The sequence below is a fragment of the Dermacentor andersoni genome, chromosome 2, assembly GCF_023375885.2.
Source record: "Dermacentor andersoni chromosome 2, qqDerAnde1_hic_scaffold, whole genome shotgun sequence".
NCBI classification, from domain to species: domain Eukaryota; kingdom Metazoa; phylum Arthropoda; class Arachnida; order Ixodida; family Ixodidae; genus Dermacentor; species Dermacentor andersoni.
In genome coordinates this window covers 159932802-159947482 of record NC_092815.1, presented here as the reverse complement: position 1 = coordinate 159947482, position 14681 = coordinate 159932802, and the positions used below count along the sequence as shown (strand labels likewise).

At 47.6% G+C, this 14681-nt stretch overlaps 1 protein-coding gene across 3 annotated transcripts in view; it reads right to left on the bottom strand.

Annotated features, from left to right (window-relative positions):
* Window positions 1-14681, bottom strand: part of CASK (peripheral plasma membrane protein CASK) — a 494080-nt gene that overhangs the window by 116637 nt on the left and 362762 nt on the right. For all 3 annotated transcript variants that reach the window (XM_050187361.3, XM_055076094.2, XM_055076095.2), the window contains one exon: window positions 1889-1975. In XM_050187361.3, the coding sequence (XP_050043318.3) occupies window positions 1889-1975 (87 nt within the window). The remainder of the gene's footprint in view (window positions 1-1888; window positions 1976-14681) is intronic.

The window sequence follows — 14681 nt, the reverse complement described above, 5'->3', positions numbered from 1 at the left end:
GCCTCCCGAGACGCTTTCAGCGCAACGCCAAACCATGCTATCGCTTTCAATTACTCGCCTTCGGGTAAAACTGACAGTTATTTTTTTCTTCTTCGGGGATTCTCCAAACGCACGTCTCGACATCGCCTCGAAATTACAGTAGCATCCGAGAATCAAAATCCTCGGAATTTCATTCGGCGCATGGAGTCCAGTTACATACTAACATTAAAGAGCAATGTTCACGCAGTCCGTCCTCGTATATATAGTATATAGTATAGTATACTTATCGTATAGTATGTGCTTCACTATTGCTGACACCAAATGAAGCACTGAGTTTGCCTTTCTACCCACGCCACGAGCACCGCATACCATGCAGTGGCGCGGGTTTCATCCCCTCACGCCAAAGCTGACACGGATGTGTCGCCACGATTTCGATTTTACTCTCCTTGAACGACGCTACTTAACTCAGTCTGCTTTCCTAGGGAGAATTTTGGTCCCTGTGCAATGCAACTAAGCAATTCCTTCGTGTCTTGAGGAGTGTGCAAAGGCGCGCCAACTCGTTTTTCTGGGCGGGTGGCACTGAACTCGACGTTCGGGCAGCTCCGTGACTGCGGCAGCCCCCATCTTATCTGTTGGTGACGGCCCTTTTTAGCATTTGGTGCAATCGTTGTGAAGCTGTGGCATGCAAATGTCGCTGTAGTGAAACGTGGCCAATAATGAGCTGCCTGAGGCGAGAGATGCTCACCTTCCTCTCGGACGAGCTCTTCTTCCGGGGAGAGCATGAATTTATCTGCCAATGGCCGTGTCCTGTTGTTTGGGTACAAAACTGGCGAGTTCATCTAGCTTTTTGCCCAGAGCGGCGATAAAAGCAAATTTCGGGTAATGTTTCTGGCTTTCTATTCAATGTTACTTCGCTGTATTATACGTAATGTTCTGGATATTCGTACCTGCATATCTGTTTATTAGTCTATACATATGCACTATCTCTGTACATAGCCTTGCACGCATGCTTACTTTCGTTATTTTTGTGCAAAGTGTAAATGAACTTTTTTTCAAAGCAGTATGTAGTCTGTTTCTCTTAACGTATTTATGTACGAATAGATTTCCCTTTTATATAGTGATCAGCAATGGAAACGCGATAATCGGCCCGTACGGTGGCCTCAGCGCTTGCACGTAGGCTTCCTAGGCGGCCGGCGATTTCTACGCCACCGGTGAGTGCTAAGTGTCAAAAAAAAAAAAAAAAAAAAGGCCTCGCTTTCATTGCCTACCATAATGCGTCCTCTCCGCGTACTCAGCCCACGCGGGTGGAACCTTTTCTCCTGCCTCCACTCATGCTCCTCGTCGCAGCTGCGGCGGCAAGATAAAAGTATGTCGCTACCTTCGGTTTTGTTCAGGGGGCTTACGGATGCGCGGAAGCGAGCGCCATCTGGATGGTTTAGCAAGGAGCCGAGCGGGGCGCACCGCCTCTGCTAAGACATACGTCAAACGGTATGCTGGAAAAGAGGTCTGTGTTTGAGTTTCCGCGTAACAGAATTATGTTTTCTCGTGTACTCAAATTACGATCAGACGTTATCATGTCCGTAGGTTGTGTATAAGTCGTGCTTTACGAATTTTGCGACGCATTTTACGCTGAGAAATACAATTAGCCCAGTAACGCCTACGCGCCACGTGCAGAACCTGCGTGGATCGGGATGCGTGGTTCGGGATGCGTGGTTCGGGATGATTTTTTTCTCATGCGGACATCGCTGCTGACACCAACGCCGGATTTTCTGCGACGCGGGGCCCATGCATAACGCTATATGCTGTTAAAACGTCATAGGACGGTTTTTTAGTCGCCAGTTCTGGTCACGTCATTCTGCGCTCGACGCGAGTGCGCGGTTTAAGGAGAAGACAGCGAAAGGAGACTCACCCGCACGTGCGGCTTGCACAGTATGGCCTGCAGCTCCTCCATCTCCGGCGTGGTCCCCATCGGGCAGTCCTGGATCCACTCCAGCACCTGCGTCCACCCGATTATGAACTAAAGAAGGCAGCCAGGCTCAGAGTGCTCGCCTGTGTATACGGATGATATTGCGAGACACTCGAGACACACAAGAATGTTTCAGCTTGTCGTCATCATTGCTGCCTGGCGCGCACTAACACGTACCTGCTATTGCACATGCTCCGTCAAGACGAAGAAAGCGCTAATGTAAAGAACGAAAGATCCCTGCCGCCATGGCGGCTCAGTTGCTATTTTGTTATGTGACTAGCGCGATGTAGCTGGTTGCATTGAATTGAAAGTTGCTTTCTTGCGTACAGTACAGGAATAAAAATATGTGAACAGTGCATTTAGGTCCCTAACTGGAGGCTAATTGGAATCCATAACAAAGTTATCATGTATAGGAAGCGAAGTGAAATGCATACAGCACAGATGCGCGCACTAATCACACTGAGCAGCAATAACCACTTCTACATTAGAGAAGGTCAAAAACTGTATTTAATACAAATAATCGTCACAATGCAGACGGTATACTAAATAAAAGTTTACGAATGAAGGGAAATGCACCAGGAAAAGCACGAGGTGACTTATGATATTCAGTGAAAATAATGTCATGAAAACATAGGTTTAATGATGTCTGATGTCTGAAAATTGGCTGCTTGTTTTACCTCTGTGGGTAGAACGTTTCACTAGACTACGCCAACACTTGAACTTCTTCGTTTACCATACACACTGCGGACCTCCGGAACTAGAAATTGCACTTTAGCGCACTGCGTGAATTGCGTTTTGATTTGGCACAGTTGATCGCTGATAGTATTTATAGACAGTTGGTAACCATTAGGGCACTTCAAAGAAGATAGCGCATTAAAGAGAGGGTGCATCGAGGCACCCTAGTGAACCTGTATATTCTACATGGCAGGAGCAGGGAAGATAAGATAGGCGACGTTCGAAAGCAAGCCTCTTTTGGTGTTCATTAGGTTTTTTTCCAATGAGAGTCCCCTGGGCGTCGTCAAAATACTTTCTAGAGCTCCGTGGACGTCGCCGCAATGCTCTCTGGACTGCTGTAATTAAGCGTTAGCACCCCGCAAAGGCATTGCACAAGCTACAGAGCTTGCCTTTGTGATCGCGCACAATAAACTGAATATTTATTTTTCTTTGAAAGCTCTTGGCTTTCAACTTGCACACGAAGATAGGCCAAAAGTTCTTGCAGCTCCTCATCGGCTGTCGCTGTCGTTATTGAGTCTTGCTGTTGCGAATTATAATTTGTCGATTTGTACCGTCACAAGAGCAGTACATCTTGAATTAGGCACAGGTCTGTCAGCAGAAAGTTTTCTGCTGACGTTTCGGCGATTTATACTGCGTCGTGGAGAACCTGATTTAATATGCATAGACAGCGCACGGGCTTTCAAGAAAGCATCAAAGGAAAACGCCTCTTTGGTAAGAGTATTGTTCAGTGGAGAGCTCCAAGACTATTGCCCTCAAAGAAGAATGGAGCGGAAGTTCATCGCAGAAAGGGCGGCATGGTGGGGCGGCTTCTGGGAGGGATTGATAAGAACTTTCAAGACCAGCCTCCGGAAGATCCGGGACCAAACAAACCTCACGCCTCAAGAATTAAGGACGGTGTTGTATGAGATAGAGGCCGTAGTTAACTCCAGGCCTCTCACTTACCTGTCAACGTCACCAGAGGAAATGGAAACACTACTTACGTCGACTAATTTCTTAAACGGCTAACGGTTAACAAGCCTTCCTTATCACAACGAAGCTGTTGACACTTGAGGGCCAAGGTGTACGGTTACAAGAAAGTGGCTTCATCGTAAGCCGTTACTGGAACAATTTTGGAGAAGATAGAGGAGAGTGTCTACTTAGCCTGCGCTCAGCACAGTGTGCAAATGTTCAAGCTTCGAACAAAAACTTGGAGGACATCGCGTTTAAGAATGAAATGCGATAGCATTCAAAGATCCCCGACTGCTTCTCGCGCTTTCCGGCAACTGCAGCTTATGTAATCGTAATGTTTACCGGGAAACGCTGGCGGCGAACGATATGCGCGAAGACGAGCTTTCTGGTAAAAACACGGCCTCTTGTGCGGCCGTTCCCGGAGGTAGTCGAACAGCCGCGCCAAAAAATTACATCATTTTCGGGTTTATGTCATTGTTTCGCACTTGCTTACTTAATATTTAAGACTGAAAAATTTAACATAAAGGCATGTGCTGATAGGATTTTGTTTCATGACTTTTGTTTGTGGGCTGTCATTCTCAGAATTCCGAGGAATACCTTTGTCAAGAATGTCAGACACGGTATGACCAAATTCAGTGACAGCATGGTGTGGAAATATAACCCGAATGTACCGCATGTCATATAGCAAGGCGCGGTATGTATATATAGCTAAATATATACGGCAATTTTCGCTCACGGACAACTCCGCTGACGCCGACACCTACACCGGATTTTCTGCAACACGGGGCCCTTAATGCTATCGTGTTAAGATATCACGACCTATTCCGTGATGCTTCCAAACGGCTATTCGCCAACCTGTCCAGCTTCTGTAACGAACAGAACTTTAAAAAACTAAATTGTGGGGTTTTACGTGCCAAAACCACGATCTGATTATGAGGCACGCCGTAGTGGGGGACTCCGGAAATTTGGACTACCTGGGGTTCTTTAACGTGCACCTAAAGCTAAGTAGACAGGTGTTTTCGCATATCGCCCCCATCGAAATGCGGCTGCCGTGGCCGGGATACGATCCCGCGACCTCGTGCTTAGCAGCCCAACACCATAGCCACTAAACAACCACGGCGGGTCCCACAGAACTTTCTTCACTGTAACAGATGTGAACTGCGCGACTTTCCGGGGTGCGGAGGATGTTGAATATTTACTTTTCTTACTCCACAGAAGACAATAGCCCAGAGAAGAGGTACAAACAATGGCAGAGAGGACGTAGAGAGAGGAGGCAGAGAATGGCTATGGCCGGATGCCGTAAATATTCAGACACTGACACAATCACGAAACGAGTGAATAACAACCTTATTACTCTACGCCCGTTGCAGCTCGCATACATGGGAGGATCGTGGGAGAGGGGAAAGGTGACGTCAGAAAACATGCCTCATTTTGGATCTCGTTAATAAAGGAAAGACTACTACTACACACGGCAACTGTCGCGGACAAAAGTGAAAAATGTAAATTCATGGTACGACACAGTAAATATCGGCTACTTCTGAGTAATAACCATTGGGCAACATTTTTCACGCGGACAAATGACGTAGAACATGCAGGCACAAATGCGCATTAATGCACCGATGCGTCAAGACGGCACTACGCAAGCGGCCGTACGGCAAATCAACACTTCTTCCACGACACGATGCGCCCCGGGAGGCAATGGCCATGCTAACCATCTCGCTGGCTAATTAATCGTGCACAACAACGCCTCAAGCAAACGCATATCGCTGTGTGTTGTGTGCACTACGCTGACAAACACAAGTGGTGCGCGTAACGTGAACGTTTAACATCACTTTACGCCTCTGGTATTGCAACAAATGCCATGCAGCCTAAACACTCGCCATAAAATTCCCGCAAATTACCGTCAATTACCGGCAATCAACAAAAGATTCGCTTACACCGATTCCCACAGTGCGTGGAATCCGCATGATCTTTTTGAAAACAACGTCTTCCTTAGAGAGTTAACCCTACTTTCTCGCATCAAGTGTGCGTTTCTTGCCTCTTTCGAGGGCCGATCCCGGAGATAGTGTCGTCTAAATCCGTTCCCTTGGGATTGTGCAGTCTAAAAATGTAGGCCGATTCTGAGGGTGGTGGAGTCTAAAATGTGGGTTGTTCCTGCGGGTATATGAAGTCTAAAAAAATCCGTGGATCCCACGCGATGTGGGAATCAGTTTAGGCGAAACTTTGTGTATGCGAATAATGCTGTTCCTGCTTAGCGAACGTTTGCAAGGCCACAAGGCCCAATTGTACACCTTTTCACCGACAGCCGTCTCGTTCAACATATGCTTCTGTGCTCGATCATGATCACGCCACGCATGACGACGAAGGAATTAGAACGACCTGGATGGCACGACGACGGCTGAGTGACGACCACAGGAAAACGACGCTGGAGTGACGACAACGTGATGCTGATGCGGGAATGGTAACGATGGTTTGACAATGACGGCGTGGTTAAGGGAGTGCCGCAAGTGGAATGACGACAAAGGCCTGGTGACGATGGGATGACGGTGCTGTAACGACGACGACTGTATGGCGACGACAGCATGATGACAATGCGAAAAAGGTGGAATGACGACAAAGGCATGACGACAATGGAATGACTAAGGCAAGATGACGACCACAGAACGACCACGATGGTATGACGGTGACCCTGTGACGACGACGCAATGACGGCAATGGCATAAGACGATGGACGAAAACGACGGACTGATGAGACGACTGAAAGATGATGACGTATGACGACGACAGCTCGAATATAGCGGCGTGATGACGACAAGACAACGCAGTGACGGCGACAGAGCGAAGATGGAAGAAGGATGGCGATGACATGACAGCGAATGGTTGATCACAGCGGCATGAAGGCGATGAAAGGACAACAGAAGGATGACGATGGCATGAAAACGACAGCATCTTGGTGTTGGCGCTCACGTCCACGCTTACCTGCATCACCTGCCGTCAGGGACCACCTCAATTCGCACTATATGCGGTGATTGACGTTATCCCAGGCACTGGCTAATCGAGCAAGCCAGCAGCCAGCAGGGACGGCAACCATATGACGGAGACGGCGTAACAACGACATTACTTTCAGTATGGGCCACGCATTCGGCAAGAGCTGTAAGGCAAGACAGCAGCAGCCAGCCGCGGGAAAGTCGAAGAGGCAAAGAAAGCTTCACTTTGAAATGTGGACCGGTCCTCAAGGAAGGGCAGTTTAAAAATGTGAACCGTTCCAGTGGTTACGTGCAGTCTAAAGATGTGGACCCCATTCCGGAGATAGTGCAGTCTAAAAGTTTGGGCCGATCCAGAAGATAGCGCGCTATAAAGATGTGGGCTTATCCCGAAGGCGAGCAGTCGAAATATTTAAGCAGTCCGACGCTCCCCCTACTCCCCTCACGCGAGGGGTGATGCGATAGAGTGTCGTGCGCAGTGACTACGCCCTATTTCACACCCCAACTCGCTCAGGAATACGTTGTCTTTGATCGACGTCTACTAGAGGTTAAATGACCTTCCAAATTCTGATTTTATTTCCTTTTCGGTCTCACTCCAGAGTGAAAAAAAAATCGTAACGTTCCCATGCAGTTCCGATTCGCCCGAAAAACATTACGGTTTCGCCCGAAGGCCAAAGCTTTAACAGCTATAACAACTATTAGCGGTGCGCCCGATATCGTTGTCCAGTGTTCTAACAATAACGCGGGGCAACATGTTGCCGCTACGCAGCACTGCAGGGGTAACTGCTGCTGCGCAACATCGCCCTGGCAGCTACCAGGCGTTTCAGATCACAGGCGTGATTAGGGTGCCTCGATAGTACCGCTTCTCGCGGCGCTGCTGTCTAGGCTCCCTATAGGCATGATTAAAGCCCCTTGATCGACGCGCCTCCGGCAGCTTTCCTATTGGTCGGCGGAAAAAAAAAGCAAGACGCTTAAGCTTCGCCTTTAAGAGTGCAAAGCGATAGCATTCAAAGATCCCCGATATCATCTGACGCTTCCCGGCAGCTGCAGCTTATGTAACCGTAATGTTCACCGGGAAACGCTGGCGGCGAACGCTATGCATGAAGGCGAGCTTTGTGGCTCATATTTTTTTATGGTGTACAAGGAACTGAGGGGGAAGCGCCGCTCCTACTAAGACAGACTTCAAACGGCAGCTGAAATATGCTATCGCGTTAAAAGGGGTTTGTGTTTCAGTTTCCGTGTAACCGAAATATGTTTTCTCGTATGTTGTTTCGTATGTTTTCTCGTATATGGTGCTCAGCCGCATTCGTAAATATGAACCCGCTTTACTTGTTTAGTACGTACTAAGAGGTTCCAGTCTGGTCTGACACTTGAGAGACAACGGACCGATCTCGTGAAGTGCCCGCTCGGAGCAACAAACTGCCACGAGGCCTTTGCTCAGCAGCATTTGAAAGTAAATATGAACCCGTTCCTTGTTTTGTATATACTGAGAGGTTCCAGTGTGGTCTGAGACTTGAGAGACAACGGACCGACCTCGTCAAGTGCCCGCTCGGAGCAAAGAACTGCTACGAGGTCTTTGCTCAGCAGCATTCGTAAATATGAACCCGTTCCTTGTTTTGTATATACTGAGAGGTTCCAGTGTGGTCTGAGACTTGAGAGACAACGGACCGATCTCGTAAAGTGCCCGCTTGGAGCGACGAACTGCTACGAGGTCTTTGCTCAGCAGCAATCGTAAATATGAACCCGTTCCTTGTTTTGTATATACTGAGAGGTTCCAGTGTGGTCTGAGACTTGAGAGACAACGGACCGACCTCGTCAAGTGCCCGCTCGGAGCAACGAACTGCTACGAGGTTTTTGCTCAGCAGCATTCGTAAATATGAACCCGTTCCTTGTTTTGTATGTACTGAGAGGTTCCAGTGTGGTCTGAGACTTGAGAGACAACGGACCGATCTCGTAAAGTGTCCGCTCGGAGCAACAAACAGCTACGAGGCCTTTGCTCAGCAGCATTCGTAAATATGAACTCGTTCCTTGTTTTGTATATACTGAGAGGTTCCAGTGTGGTCTGAGACTTAAGAGACAACGGACCGACCTCGTCAACTGCCCGATCGGAGCAACGAACTGCTACGAGGTCTTTGCTCAGCAGCATTCGCAAATATGAACCCGTTCCTTGTTTTGTATATACTGAGAGGTTCCAGTGTGGTCAGAGACTTGAGAGACAACGGACCGACCTCGTCAAGTGCCCGATCGGAGCAACGAACTGCTACGAGGTCTTTGCTCAGCAGCATTCGTAAATATGAACCCGTTCCTTGTTTTGTATATACTGAGAGGTTCCAGTGTGGTCTGAGACTGGAGAGACAACGGACCGACCTCGTCAAGTGCCCGCTCGGAGCAACGAACTGCTACGAGGTCCTTGCTCAGCAGCATTCGTAAATATGAACCCGTTTCTTGTTTTGTATATACTGAGAGGTTCCAGTGTGGTCTGAGACTTGAGAGACAACGGACGATCTCGTAAAGTGCCCGCTCGGAGCGACGAACTGCTACGAGGTGTTTGCTCAGCAGCATTCGTAAATATGAACCCTTTCCTTGTTTTGTATATACTGAGAGGTTCCAGTGTGGTCTGAGACTTGAGAGAACAAGGAACGATCTCGTAAAGTGCCCGCTCGGAGCAACAAACTACTACGAGGCCTTTGCTCAGCAGCATACGTAAATATGAACCCGTTCCTTGTTTTGTATATACTGAGAGGTTCCAGTGTGGTCTGAGACTTGAGAGACAACGGACCGATCTCGTAAAGTGCCCGCTTGGAGCGACGAACTGCTACGAGGTCTTTGTTCAGCAGCATTCGTAAATATGAACCCGTTCCTTGTTTTGTATATACTGAGAGGTTCCAGTGTGGTCTGAGACTTGAGAGACAACGGACCGAGCTCGTAAAAAGCCCGCTCGGAGCAACGAACTGCTACGAGGTCTTTGGTCAGCAGCATTCGTAAATATGAACCCGTTTCTTGTTTTGTATATACTGAGGGGTTCCAGTGTGGTCTGAGACTTGAGAGACAACGGACCGATCTCGTAAAGTGCCCGCTCGGAGCAAAGAACTGCTACGAGGTCTTTGCTCAGCAGCATTCGTAAATATGAACCCGTTTTCCTTGTTTTGTATATACTGAGAGGTTCCAGTGTGGTCTGAGACTTGAGAGACAACAGACCGATCTCGTAAAGTGCCCGCTCGGAGCAACGAACTGCTACGAGGTCTTTGCTCAGCAGCATTCGTAAATATGAACCCGTTTTCCTTGTTTAGTATATACTGAGAGGTTCCAGTGTGGTCTGAGACTTCAGAGACAACAGACCGATCTCGTAAAGTGCCCGCTCGGAGCAACGAACTGCTACGAGGTCTTTGCTCAGCAGCATTCGTAAATATGAACCCGTTTTCCTTGTTTAGTATATACTGAGAGGTTCCAGTGTGGTCTGAGACTTGAGAGACAACGGACCGATCTCGTAAAGTGCCCGCTCGGAGCAACGAACTGCTACGAGGTCTTTGCTCAGCAGCATTCGTAAATATGAACCCGTTTTCCTTGTTTAGTATATACTGAGAGGTTCCAGTGTGGTCTGAGACTTGAGAGACAACAGACCGATCTCGTAAAGTGCCCGCTCGGAGCAACGAACTGCTACGAGGTCCTTGCTCAGCAGCATTCGTAAATATGAACCCGTTTTCCTTGTTTAGTATATACTGAGAGGTTCCAGTGTGGTCTGAGACTTGAGAGACAACGGACCGATCTCGTAAAGTGCCCGCTCGAAGCAACGAACTGCTACGAGGTCTTTGCTCAGCAGCATTCGTAAATATGAACCCGTTCCTTGTTTAGTATGTACTGAGAGGTCCCAGTGTAGTCTGAGACCTGAGAGACAACGGACCGATCTCGTCAAGTGCCCGATCAAAGCGACGAACTGCACCGAGGTCTTTGCTCAGCCGCATTCGTTAACGTGAACCTTCTTTCCTTGTTTACTATATACTCAGTGTAACCGCTAATGCCTGTCTGTAAATAAATTCAGTTCAAATTATTGCCAACCAGCATTTTTAGTACCGGAATACCAAAGCAGAGAACAGAGCAGCGGCTTGGGAAGAGCCGAGAACGAACGAAAACACCAAGAAAGGAGAACCCGGTGGAGGAAGAAAAACTTACTGCTGCCCTCCCCTTTTTTTTAATGAAACACATTGCGCGTCCCCGAAGACCTTCGAACCGTCCACCAGGTTTGCCAGATTGGGCTATTAATAGCCAAATTGGGCTACATTTTGCCCAAGTTGGCGTCAGAATTTTCCTTTTGGCTATATGGCTATTTTTGGGCTGCATCTTTTTCCTGTGTAAGGAAAAGTAAAAATAGTTAAGCACAAATGAAAAGCACGCTGGAATCAAAATGCAGAAGATAGCTGGTTAAAGACATTGAGCGCGTCTGCTACAAGATCAAAGTTTGCAAAATTTTATGTTAGAGAACACATATGCATGTCAAAAAGTAAAGGATCGCGGTCTTTTGATAATTTTAATTAAGAAAACTGGCCTCAGGAAACACGTCTCCATCCGCGAACTAATGCTGCTCGCGCACGCGCACCAGCGAACATTGACTGTTGCTGTCTCCACATGTGAGCTTTCGGCGTTCTGCGTTTTAAGCATGAGATTCTTTAAGCTCCCGTTGACGGTGTGCCGCGGGTGACCTCGACGCCAGAACTGAGGAAGAACACCGTGCTGAACCTAACCGAAATTTGCCAAATTTTCTGCCTGTCGCATCGCGACTACGTGGCAATGCGCTCGGACCCTTTCTGCCCAAATTGCCCCTGCGCGAACGCCAACGTAAAACATATCCTCTTCCGTTGCCCCACAGACATCACAGCCATCCGTTCCCTTCACAACTCCAAGCCCTCCTCCTCTCTTTGCTATAATTACCCGTATTAAATGCCACCGTCGAACGGGTGTTCAGCCAGGTCTCGCTCATTAAAACGGACCTTGGAAATAGAATGTCGAACTAGGCATTGGTAGCCCTCCTCCACGTGAAGTTTGGCCTGGCCAGGAACGGAGGCTGCAAGGATTTTAAACCGGGGCAAGAATTTTTGTCCCGTTTCAGCTCTGACATTTTGTACGACCAAGCAGTTCTCAATAAGCTCGTGATACTTAATCATAGCATACTTTTTTTGTCTATGTATCGAACTAGATTCTGTACCAACCGTCATCTATTGTGTTAGACGTTGTCTTGAAATATTTTGCAGTTTTCCGTTTAGTGCGTTGTGTAGTGTTAAGTGAAATTATCATGAGCTGTGAGTAATTATACTGAACGCCTGAATGCATGCCATTGCTTAGCGTGTTTCTTGCGCAGTACTATTTTTGTGTTGTTGTTGTGATTTTTTGGTGCTCTGGGAAAAATGAAACAGTAAATTTGCAATGAAGACCGCATTTGCCTTATCATGAATTTGCCTGCATGTCTGCGTTTCTGCACTTCTTGCGCTTGTACAGCATCTGTTTACCGTGCCGCATGGCCTCCGTGACGATGCGCGCGGAGGTCATGCGTGGTCAACGGGGAAAAACTAATATGTAGGTAATCTTGCCGAAAATTAATTCAATATGCTTAAGAAACGACTTCACAAAAAGACAAAGTTTTTTGGCTACTTTTGGGCCACCCACAAGTTTCGCTTTTGGCTACATTTGGGCTACTGCGGAGGCCAATTTGGCTACCTGTGGTTGGAGCGATCTGGCAACCCTGCCCTCCACCTGAGTTCGGAGCAGGCGCTATCGACCGTTACGGCAGCACGAGAGAGGTTAAATTACGGGGACGCAAGCGTTGTGGCCCGCTAGCGTCGCCCTAATCTAAAACTTTCTAATGTAGTCGGCACCGACGGCTTGAACACGCCTCGTGCGTCTGTAGAATTGCTATCGCAATAAGACATCTACATCAGTCTGAAAAAAAGGCGTAAATTTTTGTCATCAACGAGGAAGACGGAAAAACTGTGTGGAGACAGTGGAGCAACCTTTACGTGCGTTTCACTTTGTGCACACTACATTACATAACCCTCAAAGTCAATCTGACGATCTTGTTGAATTTCATTGAAATATCTCGGAAACCTTCCTCCTGTTCGAAAATCGGACAAACAATGATGAAAAATTTCGACAGTGGCATATACCTTTTAAGGTATTGTTTTGTTATAACAGCATAAATGATGAGACTAAAGAGAGGCAACAGTTACGTTCATCTGCCAGACGTGTTACCTGCAGCTGTTGTTGAGACGTGGTACAGGTAAGACCAGAGTCTAATAGTTTAAAGGGATCTGGAAACTCCGATGCTGCCTATTCGAATACATGTAAAACGCCGAAATGCTTTTGTGAGCCAACCACTGGCTGGAATTGAATGGAATTTGTAGCATTAAAAGAAAGTTAAATTCTAGTGCTCGTAGGAAGCGATTTAGGTCACGGACGTTTTCTACAAAGATTGCCAGGAATTGGCAAGTTTATAAAAAGATAGAAGCACGAAGTTTGTAACTCAGCACTAAAAATGGATGGTGCAGCTCTGTAAACCGCAACCGTTAGAGCAGCTGAGGCGCACAAATTGGATATATCAATTCATATCTTAAACGAATTTGTTGCAATGTTTACGAGGGTGTTGAAAACGTCCTTGTATATTAGTGGTGTATTTGAGTGCCGCGTATAATACATCAATTTTTGTCCAGTCCAGATGTACTATTAGATGCAGTTGCAGAATTGTGATACCGCGTTTTCATTGCTCAGTTGCAGAGCTGTAAACTTGATAGTTTCCTTTTCTGAAATTTGCAATTGTCAACAGTTTTTATTAAAAATTACCGTTTAATTTGAAATTACACTTATTAGAGTCACTAGAATCCGACTTGTTCTTTTAAATGCAACCAACCCCATCAAATTCAGTCGAGTGGTTGCCGAGAAAAACGGTTTATCCGTCCTCATGTATTTAGATAGAAGCCCCCAAGCTTTACCTCAGGAGCGCTGTGTCACTGCTATACTTGCAACGGAGGGGAAGTTCTGGGGCACGTGAGTCAATCAACGTAGCCAACGTGAAGACAGTGTAAGTCCGCGGCCCATGGCGTTTCTGAGAAACACAAAACGCAGCAGGTCCTTTGTAAAGCACTCCTCGTGCCGCTTCCCGGCCATCTCGTCATAGTAATGGGCCGCGCCTTTATTGTAACTGGACACCGTGCTTGTATGCCTTCAAGCAAGCTGATTATGTTGCCTTAGTGTGTAAGAATGATGCGCCGACCCTTGCCACTTGTCTTCGAAGTAGTATTTCCGGCGTTGGCCCACGCTTCGAAGTTATAAAAATATGTTGTGTTTCAGCAACTTCTGCCTTTTCCGAAGGTATATGAAAAAAAAAAAAAAACTAGTTAGTGCAGTTCGCTAGTAGGCATCCCACACTTCATCAGAGGCAGAGAATGGCGATCTGACCTCCCTGTCAGGGAGCTCATTGCCAACCACGCTTCTGTCACCATGCAACAAATGTCAAAGTCACGGTCGACCCGCTGGGATGTGCTGCTCGGGACACTTATGGGTTAGCTCAATTGGCTGAGTTAGGTGAAAAACGTGGGTGCTGTGGGCTCATTGCAATTTGAGCCGGGGATTGGTCCGCGCTGCAAAGCACATTAAAGCCCTCGCGAGCGCGCATATAGTGCACTGGCATCCGGAGCGGCCCAATAAGTCAGCACCTTGGCTTACACTCTCTCCACTATGGGCCCAGTTTACTACTCCAGACGGCAACCCACGCAAAGCGGTGGGAAGAACCAAACAAAGCTGCGCTTTAAAAGTCTTCAATTTTGTAAGTGACCGGCGCTTCTGACGGTTGTTCGGCGGTGCGCTGGCGTTCCGTCTTCCGTCGTGCTTGGGATAACAACGTCGGCGTTCCCAGAAGCGCATCTCGGTTTTCTTGAACAGGGTGGAAGGATGTGCGCTGCACTGAGCACGCCCTTCGTACGCAACGGGAAGCACTCTGGGAGATTATTAGAGGGCGCATCCTTAACTACAGGGAAAAAATAAAAGAACTTCCGCACTCAAGACATAGGGACCATGGTATTGCA